This window comes from Marmota marmota, unplaced genomic scaffold, assembly GCF_001458135.2.
Source record: "Marmota marmota marmota unplaced genomic scaffold, marMar, whole genome shotgun sequence".
NCBI classification, from domain to species: Eukaryota; Metazoa; Chordata; class Mammalia; order Rodentia; family Sciuridae; genus Marmota; species Marmota marmota.
The window spans coordinates 3,296,731-3,317,845 of record NW_025999891.1 but is presented as its reverse complement, the minus strand read 5'-3'; the positions used below and the strand labels follow the sequence as shown (position 1 = coordinate 3,317,845).

The following is a 21,115-nucleotide window of genomic DNA, read 5'->3' as shown; positions in this document are numbered from 1 at the left end:
AACTAAACCAAAATCAAAGCTAGAACAACCATGGAGGAAAAATATTTTGGAAAGAGTGGAGGCGAGTGCCCGGAAAATACAGCAGAAAATAATAGATAAAGATAATCTAAAGAAGGAACTAGAAAAAAAGTCTGAAAAAAAACTCCCTAAGGATAATTTAGCCCAACAGTGGTTTGATACTGAAACTACAACACTGAAAACTCGTGCATATTTGCTGGACAAACTTCTACCCACCTTAGTTCCTGGAGTGGAAAAAATGTTAATGCAATTAGAAAAGAAAAAGATTTTGACAGAAGCTGATACTCCAACCAAGTTTGATCCAATTAATTATTTGGGAGAATATTTAATGAGAAACAATCCTTCTTATATCAAAGCTCCAAAAATGTCTGGTTACCAGAGGGTGATGAGAGATGTCACAGAAGAACTGAAGGTGTATGTTCCTGACAGTATTTGCTACAGGTAAAATTTCTACTATTTTCAATTGATTTTCTATTTCCTTACATTGAAAATCTAGTAGAACAATAATATTAATATAAACAGAACTTTCAAAAAATGATTTTATGGTTATTCAAAGAGTGTCTCACTTTTTTGAGGCACTGTGAAGACTAACAAAGTCCATAAAAAGTTCTTTGTATTCATAGATTTGTCTCACTAGGACTCTAAGTATGTGTTTATTTCTCTATTTATTCTCCTTGCACTGAAAAGTAAGCTATATGACATATGGGACTACCTAAAAGTTGAACTTTCCAGATAGGTGATATAGTCTTCTGGTTCAAAAGGCAAATTATATAAAAAGTGGAAAATTCTCCTTCCATTCTTATCTTCCATCCACCTAGTACTCCACCTCTGCCATAGATAACTACTATTTTTAGTTTTCTAAAACTCTATAGAGTTCTTTATGCACAGATTAGCACATAAAATATGAATTCTTAATTTTCTTCCTTTTACATAAAAGCGTATAATGTGAGTTACAAATATTTCCCCAATTTTCACTTACCATTTATCTTTTGTCATGCATGATTTTTTTTATTCCTGTGGAGTTGAGTTTAATTTTTATTTTTCTGGCATCCAGATTTTGAATCAGTGTTATATTCCAAAATATTAAAAGAATTCTCCCATGTTTTTTCTGGAATTATTAGGCTTTTAACTTTCATTTTATATATTATCCATTTGGAATATATCCTAGTGTAATATGAAGGTAGGAATCCAACTTTATCCTTTTTCAAATGACTACTTAGCAGTCCCAATAAAAATTGTGGAATAGTTTATCTTTGCCCCACCAATTTGAGAAGAACCTTTAGTCTAAACCTCTGCATATTTTACAGTATATTTCTAGATTTTTCCAATTCTTGTTCTGTTTGTCTGTTTCCCTTTTATGTGCTAGTACTACACTGTATTAATCATTGAGGCTTTTAAAAACATTTCTATTAATCTGAGTGCTGGTGACCATTATTTGCTCTTCTTTTTTCTAATGTCTTCTAGTTATCGTGTGTTTACTTTTTATATGAACAACTTGTATACTTGGGGGGTTGAGGATCCTGAGGAGAGAAAACCAGAAAAAACCTTTATTGCAATCTGATTATACTTATTAATTAACTTAGGAAATGAATGTATTTTTAAATTTTTACTTATTTGTAGAGGGACACAATACCTTTATTTTATTTATTTATATGTGGTGCTGAGGGTCGAACAAGTACCTCATATGTGCTACACAAGCGCTCTACCACTGAGCTATAACCCCAGCCCAAGGAAATGAATGGGAGTGCTCATACATTTTGTATTGTCATTGTTTCAAGGCCCTTCAGGATTAAGAAATATAATATTTAAATTTCACCTTAATAAAGTTTATTTTAAAAAATATGTATATATACATACTCCAAATCAGAATAATAATAGTATAGAAACTCCTTTAGTGTGACAAAAATCTTCAAGTGAAATATTTTTTTCAGTCTCCTTTGAACAACTATAATGAATAGGAATAGCTATTCTATGTGAATTTTTTTACATTTTTTTGTTTTTTAATCTTACATGGAAAAAAAAATGCTATGGCCACGAACCCAACTGCCAAACACACGTAAAAGGAAAAAGGCAAGCACGTCTAGTTTGGGCATTGATAATGTGAAAGAAGCAGACTGGATAATGTAAGAATAAAAAAACTCAGTTTTAGTGCAACAGTAGGCCAAAGGCTAACACATTGGGAATCTAACTCTTTTTTTTTTTTTTTAGTATTCGGCGGACACAACATCTTTGTTTGTATGTGGTGCTGAGGCTCGAACCCAGGACGCATACATACCAGGCGAGCGCACTACCGCTTGAGCCACACCCCCAGCCCCAGGAATCTACCTCTTTTAAACACAATTACATCGATCCCAGAAGAAATCAATTAAATTTTTTCTACTTCCTTCATTGAAATACTGGATAAGAAATATGGGACTGCGGTTGTAGCACAGTGGTAGAGCACTTGCCTAGCATGTGTGAGGAACTGCGTTTGTTCCTCAGCACCACATAAAAATAAATAAATAAAATAAAGATATTATGTCCACCTACAACTAAAAAATTAAAAAAAAAAGAAATATAACTTTTAAAATAATGAGTTCTATTGATAACTTCATTGTATCAAATGCAACATTTCTTGATAGAGTGCTTCCTCGCAAGCACAAGGCCCTGGGTTCAATTCCCCAACACCACAGAAAACAACAACAACAACAACAAAAAAAACCAATACAATGTTTCAGGATTTTAATATAATTTCCTTGATTTTACATTTGTATTTCTATTTTTTTAATACTGAAATCTTGGTTCCTAACAACATTGACATAATTATCTGGTTTGCCTTATCCTATGATTTCTATAAAATAACTCCAAAATAATAATGGCAATAAGCCTACTGAGAACGAAAATACTAAAAGAGATTTAAGATTTACCAGAAGCTTTTCTTGATCCTTAGACTATATCCTACTAAGGATCTGTGTATGAAAAATGATGCCATACAAAAAAACAGGATTTAAATTGTTTTATACCAGAGAAACTCTTTTTTTAAACCATGACTCAAAGCCATAAAAATGATGATAAATTTGATTACATAAAAGTTAAAAGCTTTTTGCTTGGCAAATTGAGTCACAACTACTTAATGCTGCTGCTGTAGTGCAAAAACACTGAAAGACAATCTGTAAATAAATGAGCATGACTGTGTTCCAATGAAACTTTATTTATGGATACTGAAATTTGAATTTCATATCATCTTTCCATGCCATAAAATATTATTCTTCATTTGATTTTTTAAAAACTATTTTAAAATACAACAACCACTCTTAGCTTTTGAGCCATAAAAAACAGGCAATGGGCCAGATTTGGTTTGATGACCCCTGGTCAATATGATATCTACCCCATCTCTTCTAGACCTAGATAGCAGTACACTTTGAATTTCTGAACCTCTTCCCAAATCTCCATATTTTCTTTTGAATGCCTTCTGTCATGAACCCTATACGTTTATGAAGGAACCTAGAATTCTTTGTGACTTGTTTTAGTGGCCATCCTATAGGATAAACAACTAATTAGAAGCTTTAGCTTAATAATTTTTACGGGGGGGGGGGTGGGTAGGAATAGAGCCTGGGGTCTTGCATATACTAGACAATTGTTCTACCACTGAACTATTGCCCTAGCCCCTAATAATTCTTTTGTAATTAGGTATATATATATATCACTCTGGAACATAGAGATACATGCACAAAATTCTTATTTTGTTTTATGTGTGGGTGTGGGCATGAATTTTTTTTTTATTTTAGTTGTAAATGGACACAATGCCTTTATTTCATTTATTTATTATTTTTATGAGGGGACTCACACACGCTAGGCAAGCGTTCTACCACTGAGCTACAACACCAGCCCATGAAATTTTATTTTCAAGCGCAATAGTTTCTTTAGAGTGTGATTGCCTACCAAGGACATCAGAATCACCTAGGTACTTGGTTAAATGTTCAGATTCTGCCTACAGGGCTCTGGGTTCCATCCCCAGCACTAAAAAAAGAAAAGTACATATTTCTGGATTATTACTCAGACCTCCTGAATCAGAACCTATAGGAATGCATTTAAAACAAATTCTACAGGAGTTTATTATGCATACTAAAATTTTAAGACCGAATTCCAGAGAAACCAAATTAAGGGAGTTTTAGTACTAATGAAAAGTTCCAGCAGCATGCAGGAAGCAATATCACTGAATTTAATAACTAGCTTAAGGAACATTTCTGCTCACTATCTGATCTTATAGAGCAATATATTAGGTTGCATTTAGATCTATTTCTATAAAAGGAAATACAATTTGGAAACTGGTATCAAGCCTCTAAACCAATATATTGACAAATCCTTCTTTGTTAGATAGGTAAATCTCAACAGCGTATAAAACTCTAGGAATTTATCAGTATCTATAATGAGAATACAACACAAATGAGCGAGGATCCCTTGCCAACCAATGACATAATACAAGGGAATTAGGTGTTTTTGTTTGTTTGTTTGTTTGTTTTCCTTTTCTGTACCAGGGATTGAACCTGGGGTCCTTATCCATTGAGCCACATCCTCATCCCTTTTTTTATTTTATATTCAGACAGGGTCTCACTAAGTTGCTGAGACTGGCTTGAACTCATGATCCTCCTTCCTCAGCCTCAGGAACCTCTGGGATTATAGGCTTATGACATGTTATTTCACTGATGTTTCCTGAATTGGGAGTTTGAATATTTAGGGTCAGTTGAGACTCAGAACTTTAGTTTCTATTGGCGAAACACCTGTAGGAATTTCACAGAAGAGTTCATCAAAGATGCTTTGTTTATCTGGCTTGCTAGGATTTAAGCTTCATTTCTCTCTGACAAAAATCCAAGATTTATAGGTCATCAAGATGACTGTTTCAGGAACTTGCAGAATTTTCAGAAATTCTTAGGATGCTTTACAAGAGCATGTGCTGCTCCTAATGTCTACAGACTTAAAGCTTGTATATCCAGCAATTTTAGTAAAATTGTCCTGCTTAAAAATTCTTTGACCTGTATCATTGTGTTGTCCTCAATTCATTAAAGAACCTTGGAGAGGTCAGTTCACTTTAGAAATGAGCATTTTTCTTATTTATATTCAATTTTAAAAATAAAAAATTTGTATTGGTTTGTCAAGACTTTATCTTCTGTTAATAATGTTAAAAGTTGCCTCTACTTTATCACAAAGTTTTTGTCTGTCTGCTTCCCAGGACAAAAGGGGATTTATTCATCTCTGTTTGGTGTCTTATAACAATAGATAGAGAAGACATTTCTTATTTATTTGGATATTTTTATAGTGGTAGATTCTTAACTAAAAAATACAACATCACTGCTGTTTGTAGGGTTTCCATATATAATTTACTACTTTTCACTGGGGTTCCTAAAAGATAGGTATGGAATCAAAGTTGATTTTAATTTCTTTATATATGAAATTTTGCACAACTCTAAAGTAGATTAAGTTTGCAGAATTTGCTTTTCTACATGTTTTCTTTCCTCTTAGTATCTTTTCCATCTGACAGATACTTCTGGTACTTGGGCATAAGTATTTGAAACATTCTTACTACCTGATTGTGAATTGATAATGAAATATTTACTCTTAAAAATAAGATTACAAACTGGGCATGGTGGTGCACATCTGTAATCCCAGCAACTCAGGAGGCAAGACAGGAGGATTGCAAGTTTGAGGCCAGCCTTAGCAATTTATCGAGGCCTTCAGCAACTTAGTGAGACTGTGTCTCAAAATAAAAAATAAAGAGGGCTGGGGATATGGCCCAGCAGTAAAATGCCCCTAGGTTAGATCCTGAGTACCAAAAAAAAAAATTATAAACTTGTATAGCTTATTTATGATAATGGCTACATATATTGATATATGTGTTGAAAATTATAAAACTAGGCATTAAAAGGTTTAATTTTACTATATAATATTTTTTAAAATAAAAAAATTTAAATAATAAACAGGGAAGATTATTAATGTTAGACTTTTGAACTATTCCAGGGGAAATAAGGCCTATTACACTATAGATGTCCTCTCTTTTCTCCACCAGTTGTGACACAGAAGATCCTAGAATAAGAATTCAAATGAGCCAGGAAATGGATCTAAAAAGACCCTAAACAAAAACTTGTATGTGATGCCTACCCAGTTATGATTTAGAAGTGATCTATGATCCTTGAATCTGTTGCCTATTTTGTAGTCACTAAAGGATCTATGTTGCATCTGAAGATATGTTTTGGACATTATTTCCAGTTACTTCTCTTCATTAGCCTTACATATTAATACTGGAACATTTGATCCACAAAGAGAAAGAATCATAAAGAGATATTCCAAAGAATTACTTTCTCTAACACAGTTACATAGAAGAGAAGAATGTCAGTAAAAATGCTTAGATATTAAGGATGCACAAAACCAAGTAAAATTAAAAGGGGAAGAGACCCATGTCTTAATTTTATTATAATTCTCTGCAGATTAATGCATGCATGGTGTTCCAGAAACTCATACAAACTGTGCCAAAATCCATTGTGTAGGCTTCTATTGGAATGTGTTATCTGCAAAACATTCTAAGATTTACTTCAAAGTACTTTGTATTTATAGGAAAAAAAAAACAGCTAAAAATGTCTAACTCATCCTTACAAGTTGCCAGCACTAGGACTTGGCAAGCCAGAAAGTATGTTTCATCCTTGATAGGGTTTTCCTCAGTTGCTGGGAGACAGTGGCTTCCTAGACAGCTGTCTGCTCACTCTTCATACCACCTGCCACCCCTTTACCAAGCCAAACCCTTGTGCTTAAATTATGCTAGGAAATCCTGCAAGTGCTTCTCCAAAGGTGATATTGGTAATATTAATTACATTGTCAGTCTGCATTGAATTATCAAGATTGTGTTAATCCAGTAAAGCAGATTATGCCAAAAGTGAGTCAATAGATTAGAGACATACTTTTTGAAGTATTTAAGTGACTCTTACATATAATAGCATGTAGTAGGACTTTATTCAAGTAGCTTCTAATTTTGTTCAACCTCCAATAATAATTTATATACACCAACTAGTTTCATTTCTGGCTCTAAATGATACTTATATGTGTATTTATCCCATTATTAAGTACTTAGAAATTATTCTTCTTATGAACTGAGAAACCATGGTCTCCTTAGATGATATCCTAATATTCTATACTCTATCATGCAACTTAATGTTGAATTGTGGTATAGAACATTCCTAATGTCCAAGAGACTGAGGTAAAGTTCAGAGTCAAGTTCCCTCTAGCTAAACCTGGATACCTGGTATAATGCCTGATAAGGTGGGGTTGATCCAAAGTAGAAACACCTAAGACCTTCTAAGATACCAATAAATTCTTAGGATTTATCATTTAATTCTATTAATTCATTTTTAAACTGTCCAGTTACTGATATCTTCAAAAAGAAGTTATAATTTGCTTGTTCATTAAAGATTGTCTTCTAATGGCTGAAGACCTTTCATCCAACTGCCTTGATTTTTACATCTTCTGTCCTACTTCAGTCCTATGCCATCAAATCAGATACCTCTCAGAGATTTATATCTCTTACCCAAACATCTTCTTTGAGCTCTCTGCTAGTGCATCCAATTATCTATTCAAAATCTGCTCTTGATATTTCACAAGCACCTAAATTCAACAAGTCATTGTCTATATGGTCATCCATCCAGACCCTTAAGCCAAAACCCAAGGTATCAACCTTAGATACCTTCTGCCTCCTCACTGCTCATTTCTACTTAATAATTAGGTCCCAGTAATTTTGGCTCCTTTCTCTCTCTCTCTTTTTTTCTTTTCCAACATTCCCCCACTGCTTTCATCCTAGTCTAGGCTGCTGTCTCTCGCCTGTACTCATACAATAGTCTTCTTCTTTTTTAAATATAACTTTATTTTGTTTATTTATTTATCTTTTATGTGGTGCTGAGAATTGAACCCAGTGCCTCACAGTTTCTAGGCAAGTGCTCTACCACTGTACAACTCTAACCTCTCATGCAATAGCCTTTGAATTGGTATGTTTACAGCTTCTTTTGCCCTCTTTTAGTCTATTCTTTGTCTGTAACTGGAGTGATTTTTTAAAAAGGTTAATCTTATCATGTTCCCCAATGCAAAACCTTTTAATTCATCCATTTTACTTTTAGAATAAAGATCAAAATCCTTAAGGAGGCCCATAAGAACTTCCTTGTCTGGCCTGGATCTTAACTCTCTCCTCACACTCTACACTCCAGGTATGAGGGATTTATTTCAGTTCTTCAAACATCCTATGCTTCTTCCTACCTCAGCATCTTTACATATGGCATTTCCTGTCTGTTTCACCTCTCTCCTCTTTATCTTACCAATCATTTAAAGTTCAGCACAGATAGCACTTTATTGTGAAACTGGGTTTGTACCTTCCTTTCATGCTCCTCAGAGAATCCTATGTTCCTCTTTTATTGGACTAATTGCAGTTATAATGGTTTTCCCCCACTACATATAAGCAGGAACTATGTCTATCATATTTTCATTACCCCAGTATCTAATGTCATGTCTTATGAAGATGCTCAACAAATATATGTTAAATTAATTAATTTAACCCATTCCAATCTGGTTTCTACTTTCAGAATGCAAGTTGTTTTTTTTTTTAAATTTTGGAGTTGGGGGGTATAGTTAGATATATAAGATTATTATGAGATATGTTTTAATGAGTGATGGATGACTATAGGAGAGTCACCTTATTTTCACACTTCCCTTAATTTGAAGCAAGACTTAATTTTTATGTCTTGGGATTTAATCATCAGTATTTTTTTAAGAGAGAGAGAATTTTAATATTTATTTTTCAGTTTTCGGAAGACTTTCTTTGTATGTGGTGCTGAGGATGGAACCCGGGCCGCACGCATACCAGGCGAGCGCGCTACCGCTTGAGCCACATCCCCAGCCCCAAATCAGCAGTTTTTAAGGAGGATATTGTGCTAAATGTTCTTCGTCATTTAAAAAAACAATCCAAATAGGCCTAAGTATTTATCTTTTCAAATGTCATTGACTAACCAGTTATTTAGATTTTTCCTAAGTCATTGCATGTTTTCTCAGGATCCTCATTTTATAGTAAGATATATGTTGAATAAACAAAAAGAAACTGAGAATTAACTAAGCATAATGACAAAGTAGACACATGTAATATATGGATTTTTCTATGGGATACTTAGTGTGTAACAACATAGGCATGCTCCCAGAATGACAAGAAATCTAATTTAACTTTGTGAAACTAAGACTACCAGAGCTTTAAAAAAAATGCAGGCATGAGTTTATTAACTTGCCAAGCAAGGGAATACATACCAGTAGATCATTCACTGAATAGTTTGTGGAAAGGAGATATTCAGGGAGTTTTAATTGTTAGGAAGGGAGTTGTATGATAGTTATAAGAATTTAAAACTACCACACTGTGGGTCATAGTAAGTCTGTTCATAGATCTGTACATGATTGATTAAAACAAGTACCATTTTTTAGCAGTTCAAAGAGGAGTTTTCAGATAGGTCCAAAAATGTTCTGGTACACTGGGGTCACTCAAAGTTCATGGCAAGTTATCCACTTAACCTGGTTAGAACCAGTTTTGAGGAAATTCAACATTCAATTTTGATATAATCTAGGAAAATATTGCTGTAAGTGAAAGATTTTCCTTGTACAGCTTAAATGTATAGACAGAATTTGGATTGTCACAACCAGGGTAGGGAAGCATTTTTGCTTCTACTCTTTAATCAGGTAGATTTACACTGTGCCTTTCTTTAAAAACACATTTTTTTTAGTAAACTGTTTTATTAGTTAGCGTTTATGCATTAAAAAAATTACCCCAAACAGTAGCTTAAAGCAATACCAATTATTTTCCCATGATTTTGTGGGTAGGTAACTTTGGACTAAGTTCCTGACTCATCTCTGCTTCACATGTTATTGATTAGACTCCCTTATACATTGTAGTAAGATGGCAGTTGATAGTGTTGATCATTTTTCTAGTGGTTGGCTATTTGCAAGAATAAAGGCGGTAACTAGATCATCATCTAGAAGGCTAAGCTAGGCTTATTTCCAAGGTATGGTGGGAGGCCTCCCAAATTCAATAAAGGAAGACAAGCCCCAATGGTTAAGTACTTTTCAACTTTCTGCTTGCATCCTGTTTGCCAATGGCTTATTATAAGTCACATGAACACAGATATAAGGAATGCAGAAATAGGAGGAGCTGCAAAGTTGCATTGCACACAGAGTTATACATACGGGAATGTGAAGAATCTGTGACCATTTTTGTAACTACCACACTGTAGATTTTCCTCTCTTCCAGTTTCTTTAAGTGGAGAGTTATATTTAGGATTTGCTTATAAGTTATATCTATTCTATACTGCCCAGAGTTTTGGGTGCTGTAGAATTCTGCTGATTGATATAAACATCTCATGAAATAATACAGGCTACAAAAGAGAAATGTTATTCATTTCCTGAATGAGTAACACAATCAATTTGAAATCCATTAAGATTATATTTGGAAGCTTATGTACAATGGCTCTGAGGCACAAAACAAGATTTTGTGTCTAAATTGGGGCATCAGTAAATAGGAAGAAATGATATCTGAGCTGAAACCTACAGCATGTGGAAGATCTAGTCAGGCAAAGAAAAGGAGAAAAATATTTCAGACAGATGAAAATATGATAGAAAACCAATTTGTGAAATTGTTTTTGCATCACATGAGAATCCAGAAATACTCAGTATTTATTACACTGTACTATTTACTAATCTGTTCTGCCCTTGGACCATAAGCTTAATAATGGCAAAATTCATAGTTAAAAATGGTACAGTTTGGGCTGGAGTTGTGGCTCAGCGGTAGAGTGTTTGCCTAGCATGTGCGAGGACCTGGGTTCGATCCTCAGCGCCACCTAAAAATAAACAAATAAAGGTATTGTGTCAAACTACAACTAAAAAATAAATATTAAAAAAATGGTACAGTCCATATTGCCTAATAAATGTTTGTGTAATGAGCCAGGAATTTAATGAATGCATAATGAGCAAAATCTGGGTGTAAGAGGTACAGAATAGAAAGCCATGTAGGAATGAAGATGGAAATTGAAGACAATGCTGTGCAGAGAGAGGAAGAAAGAGAAAATAGCAGAGGGAGAAGGATTAGGGGAAGAGCAGAATGAGAGACTAGCAGAAGGGACTGGGAAGTTTGGCTGTTTAGAAGTGGCATCAGAGGAACTTAGCACTTCCTTTAAAACACCAATTAATCTTTCAGTAGCACAGACACAGGATCTTCTGTACTATTAAGCTGCTTGTATGCTTTTATTTTCAAACTTCAAAGTTTATTTTTGAATGCTTATTTTCCTAGAGAATTCTGAAGTCCTTCTATGGGCTTAAAGTAATAATTTTAATTTCAATAATTTCTTTTGGATTATTAGAGGCATTCAATTTACCAGTTCTTACTGAAAAAAAAATTTCAAATATTTTTTTAGTTGCAGTTGGACACAATACCTTCATTTATTTATTTATTTATCTATTTTATGTAGTGCTGAGGATTGAACCCAGCATCTTGCACATGCTAGATGAGCACTCTACCACTGAGCCACAACCCCAGTCCCTGAAAATTCTTTTGTATTTTAAAATCTGTCAGATTGTCTTAGTCTTTCTTCTTTGAAAGATAAAGACCTGCCTCAAACATTGTTGGACAAAAAGTCACACTTAAACCTAGCAGCTGTTTTTATTACTCTTAGTCATTTGATTTTATTTCAGTCAAAACAGTTTGGTTTTCTTTTAAGTCCTAATAGGTATGATTAACATAGGAACAATTAAAATCACATTTATTCCCCTGTTCTCAACCTGGGTGATGCATCTCTGGCTGAGTACAAGGGTAACTATCATGCTGAGAGCATGAGCAGGAGCTATCAAAGATTTGACTCGGGCTAGAGGCAATAGGCCAAGATACTTTGAGAGAGACTTCTCAAAATTTTAGTCCAAGACATAAGAATGACCTGGGATGCTTGCTATAAATGCATCTTCCAGGTTTCTACCCAAGCCCTGGGATCAAAATCCCCTGGGTGATTTCTATGTCCAGGAAAGAAAGAGACTTGTGACCATAATGCCTGAGTACCTTCAGCCTTGCCCTAATAGTATATAGGGCAACTCCTAGGACTGTTTTTTTGTTGTTGTTGTTTTACATTGTAAATTGATGATTTATGATTATATTGTATATATTTATGGAGCACAATGTGATGTTATGACTTATAAATACATGTAGAATAATTAAACCAAGATAATTAACATCTATTACCTTTTTTGGGGGGGAGGGTGGGCCGAGGTACCAGGAATTGAACTCGGGGCACTCGACAACTGAGCCACATCTCCAGCTTTTTTTGGATTTTATTTAGAGACAGTGTCTCACTGAGTTGCTTACCACCTCACTGCTGCTGAGGCTGGCTTTGAACTCACAATCCTCCTGCCTCAGTTTCCTGAGCTGCTGGGATGGATTATAGGCATGTGCCACCATGCCCGGCTTAACTAGTTTTGGGTTTTTTTTGGGGGGGGGGATGAGAACATTTGAAACCTATAGTCTTAGAAAGTTTGAAATGTACAATTTATTATTATTATTATTGAATGGATTGGCATGCAGTGGATCTTTTTGTATTTATACATGACAGCAGAATGCATTACAATTCTTATTACACATATAGAGCACAATTTTTCATATCTCTGGTTGCATACATATTATATTCACACCACTTTGTGTCTTCATACCTTTCTTTGGCTAATAATGATCATCACATTCCACCATCATTAATAACCCCATACCCCCTCCCTTCCCCTCCAACCCCTCTGACCTACCTAGAGTTCGTCTATTCCTCCCATGCTCCCGTTCCCTATCCCACTATGAATCAGCTTCCTTATAGCAAATAAAACATTTGGCATTTGGTTATTTGGGATTGGCTAACTTCACTTAGCATTATCTTCTCTAACTCCATCCATTTACCTGCAAATGCCATGATTTTATTCTCTTTTATCGCTGAGTAATATTTTATTGTGTATATATGCCACATTTTTTTAATTTATTCATCTATTGAAGGGCATCTGGTTGGTTCCACAGTTTAGCTGTTGTGAATTGTGCTGCTATAAACATTGATGTGGCTGTGTTCCTGTAGTATGCTGTTTTTAAGTCCTTTGGGTATAGACCGAGGAGAGGGATAGCTGGATCAAATGGTGGTTTCATTCCCAATTTTCCAAGAAATCTCCATACTGCTTTCCATATTGGCTGCACCCATTTGCAGTCCCACCAGCGGTGTATGAGTGTACCTTTTCCCCTACATCCTCGCCAACACTTATTGTTGTTTGTCTTCAAATATCTGCCATTCTGACTAGAGTGAAATGAAATCTTAGTTTTGATTTGCATTTCTCTAATTGCTGGAGATATTGAACATTTTTTTCATATATTTGTTGATTGATTGTGCATCATCTTCTGAGAAGTGTCTGTTCAGGTCCTTGGCCCATTTATTGATTGGGTTATTTATTTTTTTGATGTTTAGTTTTTTGAGTTCTTTATATACTCCAGAGATTAGTGCTCTATCTGATGTGTGAGGGGTAAAGATTTGCTCCCAAGATGTAGGCTCTCTATTCACCTCACAGATCGTTTCTTTTGCTGAGAAGAAACTTTTTAGTTTGAGTCCATCCCATTTATTGATTCTTGATTTTAATTATTGCACCACAGGAGTCTTATTAAGGAAGTTGGGGCCTAATCACACATTATGAAGATTAGGGCCTACTTTTTCTTCTATTAGATGCAGGTTCTCTGGTTGTATTCCTAAGTCCTTGATCCATTTTGAGTTGAGTTTTGTGCATGATGAGAAATAGGGATTTAATCTCATTTTGTTGCATATGGATTTCCAGTTTTTCCAGCTCCATTTGTTAAAGAGGCTATCTTTTCTCCAATGCATATTCTAGGCACCCTTTTTCTAATATAAGATAACTGTAATTTTGTGGGTTAGACTCTGTGCCCTCTATTCTGTACCATTGGTCTACCAGTTGTTTTGATGCCAATATCATGCTGTTTTTGTTACAATTGCTCTGTAGTATAGTTTAAGTTCTAGTATAGTGATACCACCTGCTTCACTCTTCCTGCTAAGGATTGCTTTAGCTATTCTGGGTCTCTTATTTTTCCAGATGAATTTCATGATTTCTTTTTCTATGTCTATGAGGTTTGTCATTGGAAGTTTGATCAGAATTTCATTAAATCTGTATAATGCTTTTGGAAGTATGGTCATTTTGATAATATTAATTCTGCCTATCCAAGAGAAAGGTAGACCTTTCCTTTTTCTAAGGTCTTCTTTGATTTCTCTCTTTAGGGTTCTAAGTTTCATTTTATAGATCTTTCATATCTTTTGTTAAATTGATTCTCAAGTTGTTTTTGTTTTTGTTTTTGAGGCTATTGAGAATGGGGTGGTTTTCCTTGTTTCCCTTTCTGAAGATTTGTCACTGATATACAGAAATGCCTTTGACTTATGGGTGTTGATTTGATATCCTGCTACTTTGCTGAATTTATTTACTAGTTCTAGATGTTTTCTGTTGGAACTTGTAGGGTCTTCCAGGTATAGAATCATATCATCAGCAAATAGTGCCAATTTGAGTTCTTCTTTTCCTGTGTGTATCCCTTTAATTTCTTTCGTCTAATTGCTCTGGCCAGTGTTTCAAGAACTATGTTAAATAGAAGTGGTGAAAGAGGGCATCCCTGTATTGTTCCAGTTTTTAGAGGGAATGCATTCAATTTTTCTCCAGTTAGAATGATGTTGGCCTGGGGCTTAGCATAGATAGGCTTTACAATGTTGAGATATGTTCCTGTTATCCCTAGTTTTTCTAGTGTTTTGAACATAAAGGGGTGCTGTATTTTGTCAAATGATTTTTCTGCATCTATTGAGTTGATCATAGGATTCTTATCTTTAAGCCTATTGATGTGATGAATTACATTTATTGTAATTTATTGATTTACATATGTTGAACCAACCTTGCATCCCTGGGATGAATCCCACTTGATCATGGTGCATGATCTTTTTGATATGTTTTTGTATTAGATTTGCCAGAATTTTATTGAGAATTTTTGCATCTATGTTCATTAGAGATATTGGTCTGAAGTTTTCTTTCTTTGATGTGTCTTTGCCTGGTTTTGGAATCAGAGTGATATTGACCTCATATAATGAGTTTGGAAGTTCTGCCTCTTTTTCTATTTCCTGAAATAAATTGGAGAGTATTGGTATTATTCTTCTTTGAAGGTCCTGTAGAACTCGGCTGTGTATCTGTCCGGTCCTGGGATTTTCTTGGTTGGTAGACTTTTGATGGTGTCTACTATCTCGTCACTTGTTTACATTGTGTGTATCATCCTGGTTCAATTTGGGCAAATTATATGATTCTAGAAATTTGTCGATGCCTTCAATATTTTCTATTTTATTGGAGTATAGGTTTTCAAAATAATTTCTGATTATCTTCTTATTTCTGTAGTGTCTGTTGTGATATTTCCTTTTTCATCACATATGTTAGTAATTTGAGTTTTCTCTCTTCTTCTCTTTGTTAGCATGGCTAAGGTCTATCAATTTTATTTCTTTTTTCCAAAGAACCAACTTTTTGTTCTGTCAGTTTTTTCAATTGTTTCTTTTGTTTCAATTTCATTGATTTTAGCTCTGATTTTAATTACTTCCTGTCTTCTGCTGCTTTTGGTGTTGATTTGTTCTTCTTTTTCTAGGGCTTTGAGATGTAGTGTTAAGTCGTTTATTTATTGACTTTTTCTTCTTTTAAGGAATGAACTCCATTCAATGAACTTTCCTTTGTATTGGCATGCAGTGGCTCTTTAGAAAACTTATTCCTCCTATCTGAAATTTTGCATCCTTTGACCATTATCTCTCCTCACTCACCCCATATGCCCTTAACCTCTGCTTCTTTGAGTTCTGTTGTTTTATATTCCATGTATAAGTGAGAACATGATGTGTTTGTTTTCTCTGCTTGGCCTATTTCACTTAGCATAATTCTCCAATTTTATTTATGTTGTCACAAAGGGTAGACTTTTCTTTATTTTAGAGGCTATGTAATATCCTGTTGTGCTCATGTATCACATTTTCTTTATCCATTCATCTGTTGTTGGACACTGAGGTTGATTCCATAACTTGGCTAGTGTGAGTAGTAAACATATAAGTGCAGATGTCTTTTTGACAAACTAATTTCAGATCTTTTGCCAAATGTGGCAAAAGTGCTGAGGAAGAAGGGCTCACTTGCCTGCTTACATCAAGAAAACTTTCAGGGAGAAAAGAGAGGTACAAAGTTTAAATGGAACTCTGGATTCTTGTTTTCTGTTATTTGAACAATCTGAACTAAGTCCAAAAGTCTTAATGTTTTCTATCTCTACATCCTTCAGAGTATCTAAGGTAAAGGAGAATGTTACACAGAAAAGAGAACAAAGAGTCCACATAAACACAATCAAAGTCAAGGTGGCCAGTGTGCGGAAACAGGCTCTGCAGGAACAATTTGATGAATGGATTCTAGACCCTAGAGGAATGATTCCTACCGTAGTGGTAAGACAGCAGGTTGTATATAATGGGTTTGGGGGTGAGTGAAAAGAGGGCACTTGCTAGAATACTGAGTGGAATGCCAGAAACCTCCCTTCAATATTTCAGTACTGCTGAAGTAAATTAATCTTGACCTATGTGGTCAATGAGAACCGATTCCTATAATTTTCTCATAAACATTTAAAAAAAATCTAGCTAGATTCCTAAAATCATGATTCTGGCAATGGTTTACAAACTAATCATTACAAATGGTTTACAAACTAATCATTACAAATGGAGATTTTATTTGTTTGTTGTGTATGTGACTGCTTTTGTCTCTTAATTTTAGAGAATAAGTATTTTCTTTTAGATGTGGATAGATTTGAAAATGTTTAAATTGTTAAATCCAATGCCAAGTATATTTCAATTTAAGGTGCATGATCGAAAATGGACCAAAGAAGACAAGCCACACACCAACAAGAAATATTAGCAAAAAAACCATTGCTGATAAAAGAGCATTATCCAACACACATACAAAGAATTCTTAAAACTGAAAAATACAAAAACGAATAGCCCTGTTAAAATATGGGCAAAAGTCCTGAACAGATACTTCACTGAATAGATACTTCAAAAAAATGCATATGTTAAATAAACCTATGAGACAGTGCCAAATATCATATGTCATTAAGGAATTTAAAAAATAAAACAGCAATGAGATTAGAATGGCCAAAATTCAAAACACAAAACACTGATACCACGCTGGCAAGAATGTAGAGTAGCAAGAACTGTCATTCATTGTTGGTGGGAATGCAAAATGGTACAGCCATTCTGAAAGACAGTTTGTCAGTCTTCTATAAAACTAAACATATTCTTAAAAGACAAACACTAAATTATTTCACTTACATGAGATATCTGAAGTAGTTAAATTCAGAAAATAGGAAGTAGAATGATAATTGCCAAAGCCTGGGAAAAGGTGAAGGAGAGTGTTTTTATTTAGTGAGTATAGAGTTTCAGGTTTGCAAAATTAAAAGTTCTGGAGATCAGAGCCAGGCATAGTGGCATATGTCTGTAATTCCAGCAACTTGGAAGTCTGAGGCAGGAGGATTGCAACTTTAAGGCCAGCCTGGTCAACTTAGCTAAATCCTGTCTCAAAATAAAAAATCAGAAGGATTGGGAATGTAGCTCAGTGGTAGAGCACTTGCCCAGCGTTTCCAAGGCCCTGGATTTAATACCCAGTACTTGTCATACATTTGTCAAAACCCATAGAATGTAGAACACCAAGAGTGACTCCTAATATAAACTAGGGTCTTTGAGCGATAATAATGCATTAATGTAGGTTCATCAACTGTAACAAATGTACAATCCTAGTGCAGGATGTTGACAGTGGGAAAGGCTGTAGTGGGAGTTGGGTAGGGAGCATATGGGAACTCTCTGTACTGTCCTCTCAATTTTGCTGTAAACCTAAAACTTCTCTAAAGAAAATTAAATCTATTTTTTTAAATGGATCAACAAGAGCCAGGTGCTGCAGTGCACACCTGTAATCTCAGCAGCTTGGGAGGCTGAGGCAGGAGGATCGAGAGTTCAAAGCCAGCCTCAGAAAAAAATGAGGCGCTCAGGAACTCAGTGAGACCCTGTCTCTAAATAAAAATACAAAATAGGGCTGGGGTTGTGGCTCAGTGGTCTAGTGCCCCTAAACTCAATCCCCAGTTCAAAAAAAAATTATTTTCAATAATCAAAGAATAAGAAAGAATAGAGGATTCTTAGGATGGTCAAACTGGTTGCTAAATGTGTCTTAGCTCCACCATGCCCTGTGGGGAGCCAGTCCAAATGCAGGCACCTTTAAGTTCTGATGCATCATGGGGATCTGAAAGATCAGTATAGTCTGGCACCTTAGTGCTGGTAGTGCACTGGTGACTCGGGCTTTTCTCTCCATCAAGTAATAAGGTGTGGCCCTGGGAGTGGCCCTAGGAGTAGGCGGCACCCAGAGAAGTTGAGCTACACTCCCCTGTTCCCTTGTAATCCTATCCCTTGCCTCATTTGAATGGCTTCTTCCCAATAAAAGGGTTCAGCACATGCTCCTCTCTCTTTCCACGGACCCCTAAGGTCGGAGGAGCCATCACAGGACCCAAAGAAAAAGGTATTTCTCTGTTTCTGTGTGGTTATTTCGTGCAGCCCAATTCATCTGGAGTGACTTTGAGTGTTTAGTCATGGAATACAACGCCCAGTGTTAGAGCATTGCTAGAAATGTATCCAGTACGGGAGCAAAACAGTATCACTCTCAGCATCCCAGTTCTTCTCTCACAAAAAGTTGGGAATCACTGAAGATGTGCATATGAAAGCACTTCATATACCTTGACATATTCTCTAAACGTGAATTGTTGCTATTTCTGTCCTTGGGTTAGAAAGATTACAGAACACTTAAGACAGAAAGACTATAGATGACTTTTAGTCTAAAATACTATATGTGTGATAATTGAGGATTAATACTTTGTTCCTTTCCTTACCTTTTTTTTTTTGTCTCCTTTTTTCTCCTTTTTTTTTGTCTCCTTTTCTATCTTCCTTTTTTTTTTTTTTTCTGATTTGCAGATTCAAAATGTTCTTCATGAATTTTTCCAAAAGCCAGAATTCGAGCTTGGTAAGTATGCCTACTACTATGGTATTTTTATTTTTCTTTTTTTGCAGGGAGGGCACTGAATTCAGATGAAGCATTGATATTAAAACTGATGTTATTGAAAGCACTTTTTATAGATGAATTATGCTCTTCTGTTCTATCCATACAATATAGAAAAATTATCAATCATTCTCAATTCTTTTAGTCCAGTGCCCCACTGTATTGCACCTTTTATAATTTTTTTTTAGTCGTTGATGGACCTTTATTGAATTTATTTACTTATATGTGGTTCTGAGAATTGAACCTAGTGCCTTAACACATGCTAGGCAAGTGCTCTATCACTGAGTTACAATCTCAGGCCTGTATTGCATCTCCTTATTAACCTATGCCATACTTAGAGAGTTTAAAAAGGAACATACAATATCATAATTGTTATTTCAATATATAAATGTTTGGTTACAACTTCACTAGAAGACATAATACAATAGTTAGACCTACTTATCATGAGTGTTTAGATATGTGGAAAGTAAAATTATATCCAATTGTGTGTGTGTGTGTGTGTGTGTGTGTGAGAGAGAGAGAGAGAGAGAGAGAATCCCATGACAAGAAGAGCTACAAATTCAGACTGACATAGATGTGTTGTATTAGAGTTCAGACATAATTTAGATGTTAGCTCCTATAACACAATTCTCTGAAATGGTGAACAACTCCTAGTTAAGTTCCAAGATGAATTTTACATTTAAACCTCCCTCAAATTTTCACAGTAGTTACATTCTTGGACAATTAAACAGCAAAATTAGGGGCTGGGGGTGTATCTCAGTGGTAAAGCTTGTGCGTAGCATGAATGAGGCCCTCAGTTTAATCCCCAGCACCAAAAAACAAAGACGATAGCAAAATTCTACTCTGTGTTTATATATAAAATAGAATTGAGTTCTAGATTCAAAATTGCTATAAGCAGATTTTTCACTTACTTGAATGCCTGACAGGAAGGGGAAAGCCTTAATTTTGCAGAAATTGCAGGGGTTCTGCCTCTACACCTACTCTCCATTATTGTAATTACAAAAACTCTCCCACAAATTCCCACCATGCATAGTGCCTGGAGAGTGGGACAATACAACTCCTATGGAGAACCATAGATTTGATGCATTTGTTTTTGGAAAGATTTCTTTATGTGAAACTAGGCGCACACACACACTCACACACACACACACATATACACACACAAATATGACTTTGTTACATAAAGAACTAGACTTTGAGTCCTGAGATTTACATAATTTAGATCCAGCTGATTTTTTTTTCAATTTCAATTTATTTTTAACTACTTGTTACAATGATAACAATAGATTGTGACAATGTTTGAAGTCTGTTCTCACTTTTTAAAATGAAATATGCTTCTCTTCCTCTTGATCACTGGTCCCCAAATGTTATTTCGACCTTGTGTCAGTGACAACCTTTTTTCTCTTCCCTGTTCTCAGCCTATCCCAAAACTGTAATTCTCCTGTGAGCTCAATCTCCACTCTTGTTTCAGAAATTCTTGAAACAACTTCCTGTGTTTATTTATTTTGGATGGGGGTACAGAAGGAGTGAGTAAAGACAACACTATTGGGATGCTGATGAACATTAGAGAAATTCCAAGCTACTCCAGTTGATAGTAATTATTTCTCCTCTTTACTCCTTTCTTTTTTTAATATTTATTTTTTAGTTGTAGTTGGATACAATAACTTTATTTTATTTTTAGTGGCGCTGAGGGTCAAACCCAGGGCCTCTCATGTGCTAGGCAAGCGCTCTACCATTGAGCCACAATCCCAGCCCCTACTCCTTTCTTGGAGTATTTATTTTCTATATCATCCATCCATTCATTCAATATTTATCAAATCCTTCCTTAGTTCCAGATATTGTGAGGGGACAAAGAAAGCAAAGACATACTTCCTTTCCTTAAGTTACTCAAAGTCCAATCAGAGGATAT

General features: G+C 35.1%; 1 protein-coding gene across 1 annotated transcript in view; it reads left to right on the top strand.

The window, feature by feature from the left end:
* Nucleotides 1-256: 256 nt before the first annotated feature.
* Nucleotides 257-21,115, top strand: part of Efcab5 (EF-hand calcium binding domain 5) — a 109,434-nt gene continuing 88,575 nt past the window's right edge. The window contains exons 1-2 of the mRNA XM_048793520.1: nt 257-459; nt 16,406-16,562. Coding sequence (XP_048649477.1) covers nt 257-459; nt 16,406-16,562 — 360 coding nt within the window. The remainder of the gene's footprint in view (nt 460-16,405; nt 16,563-21,115) is intronic.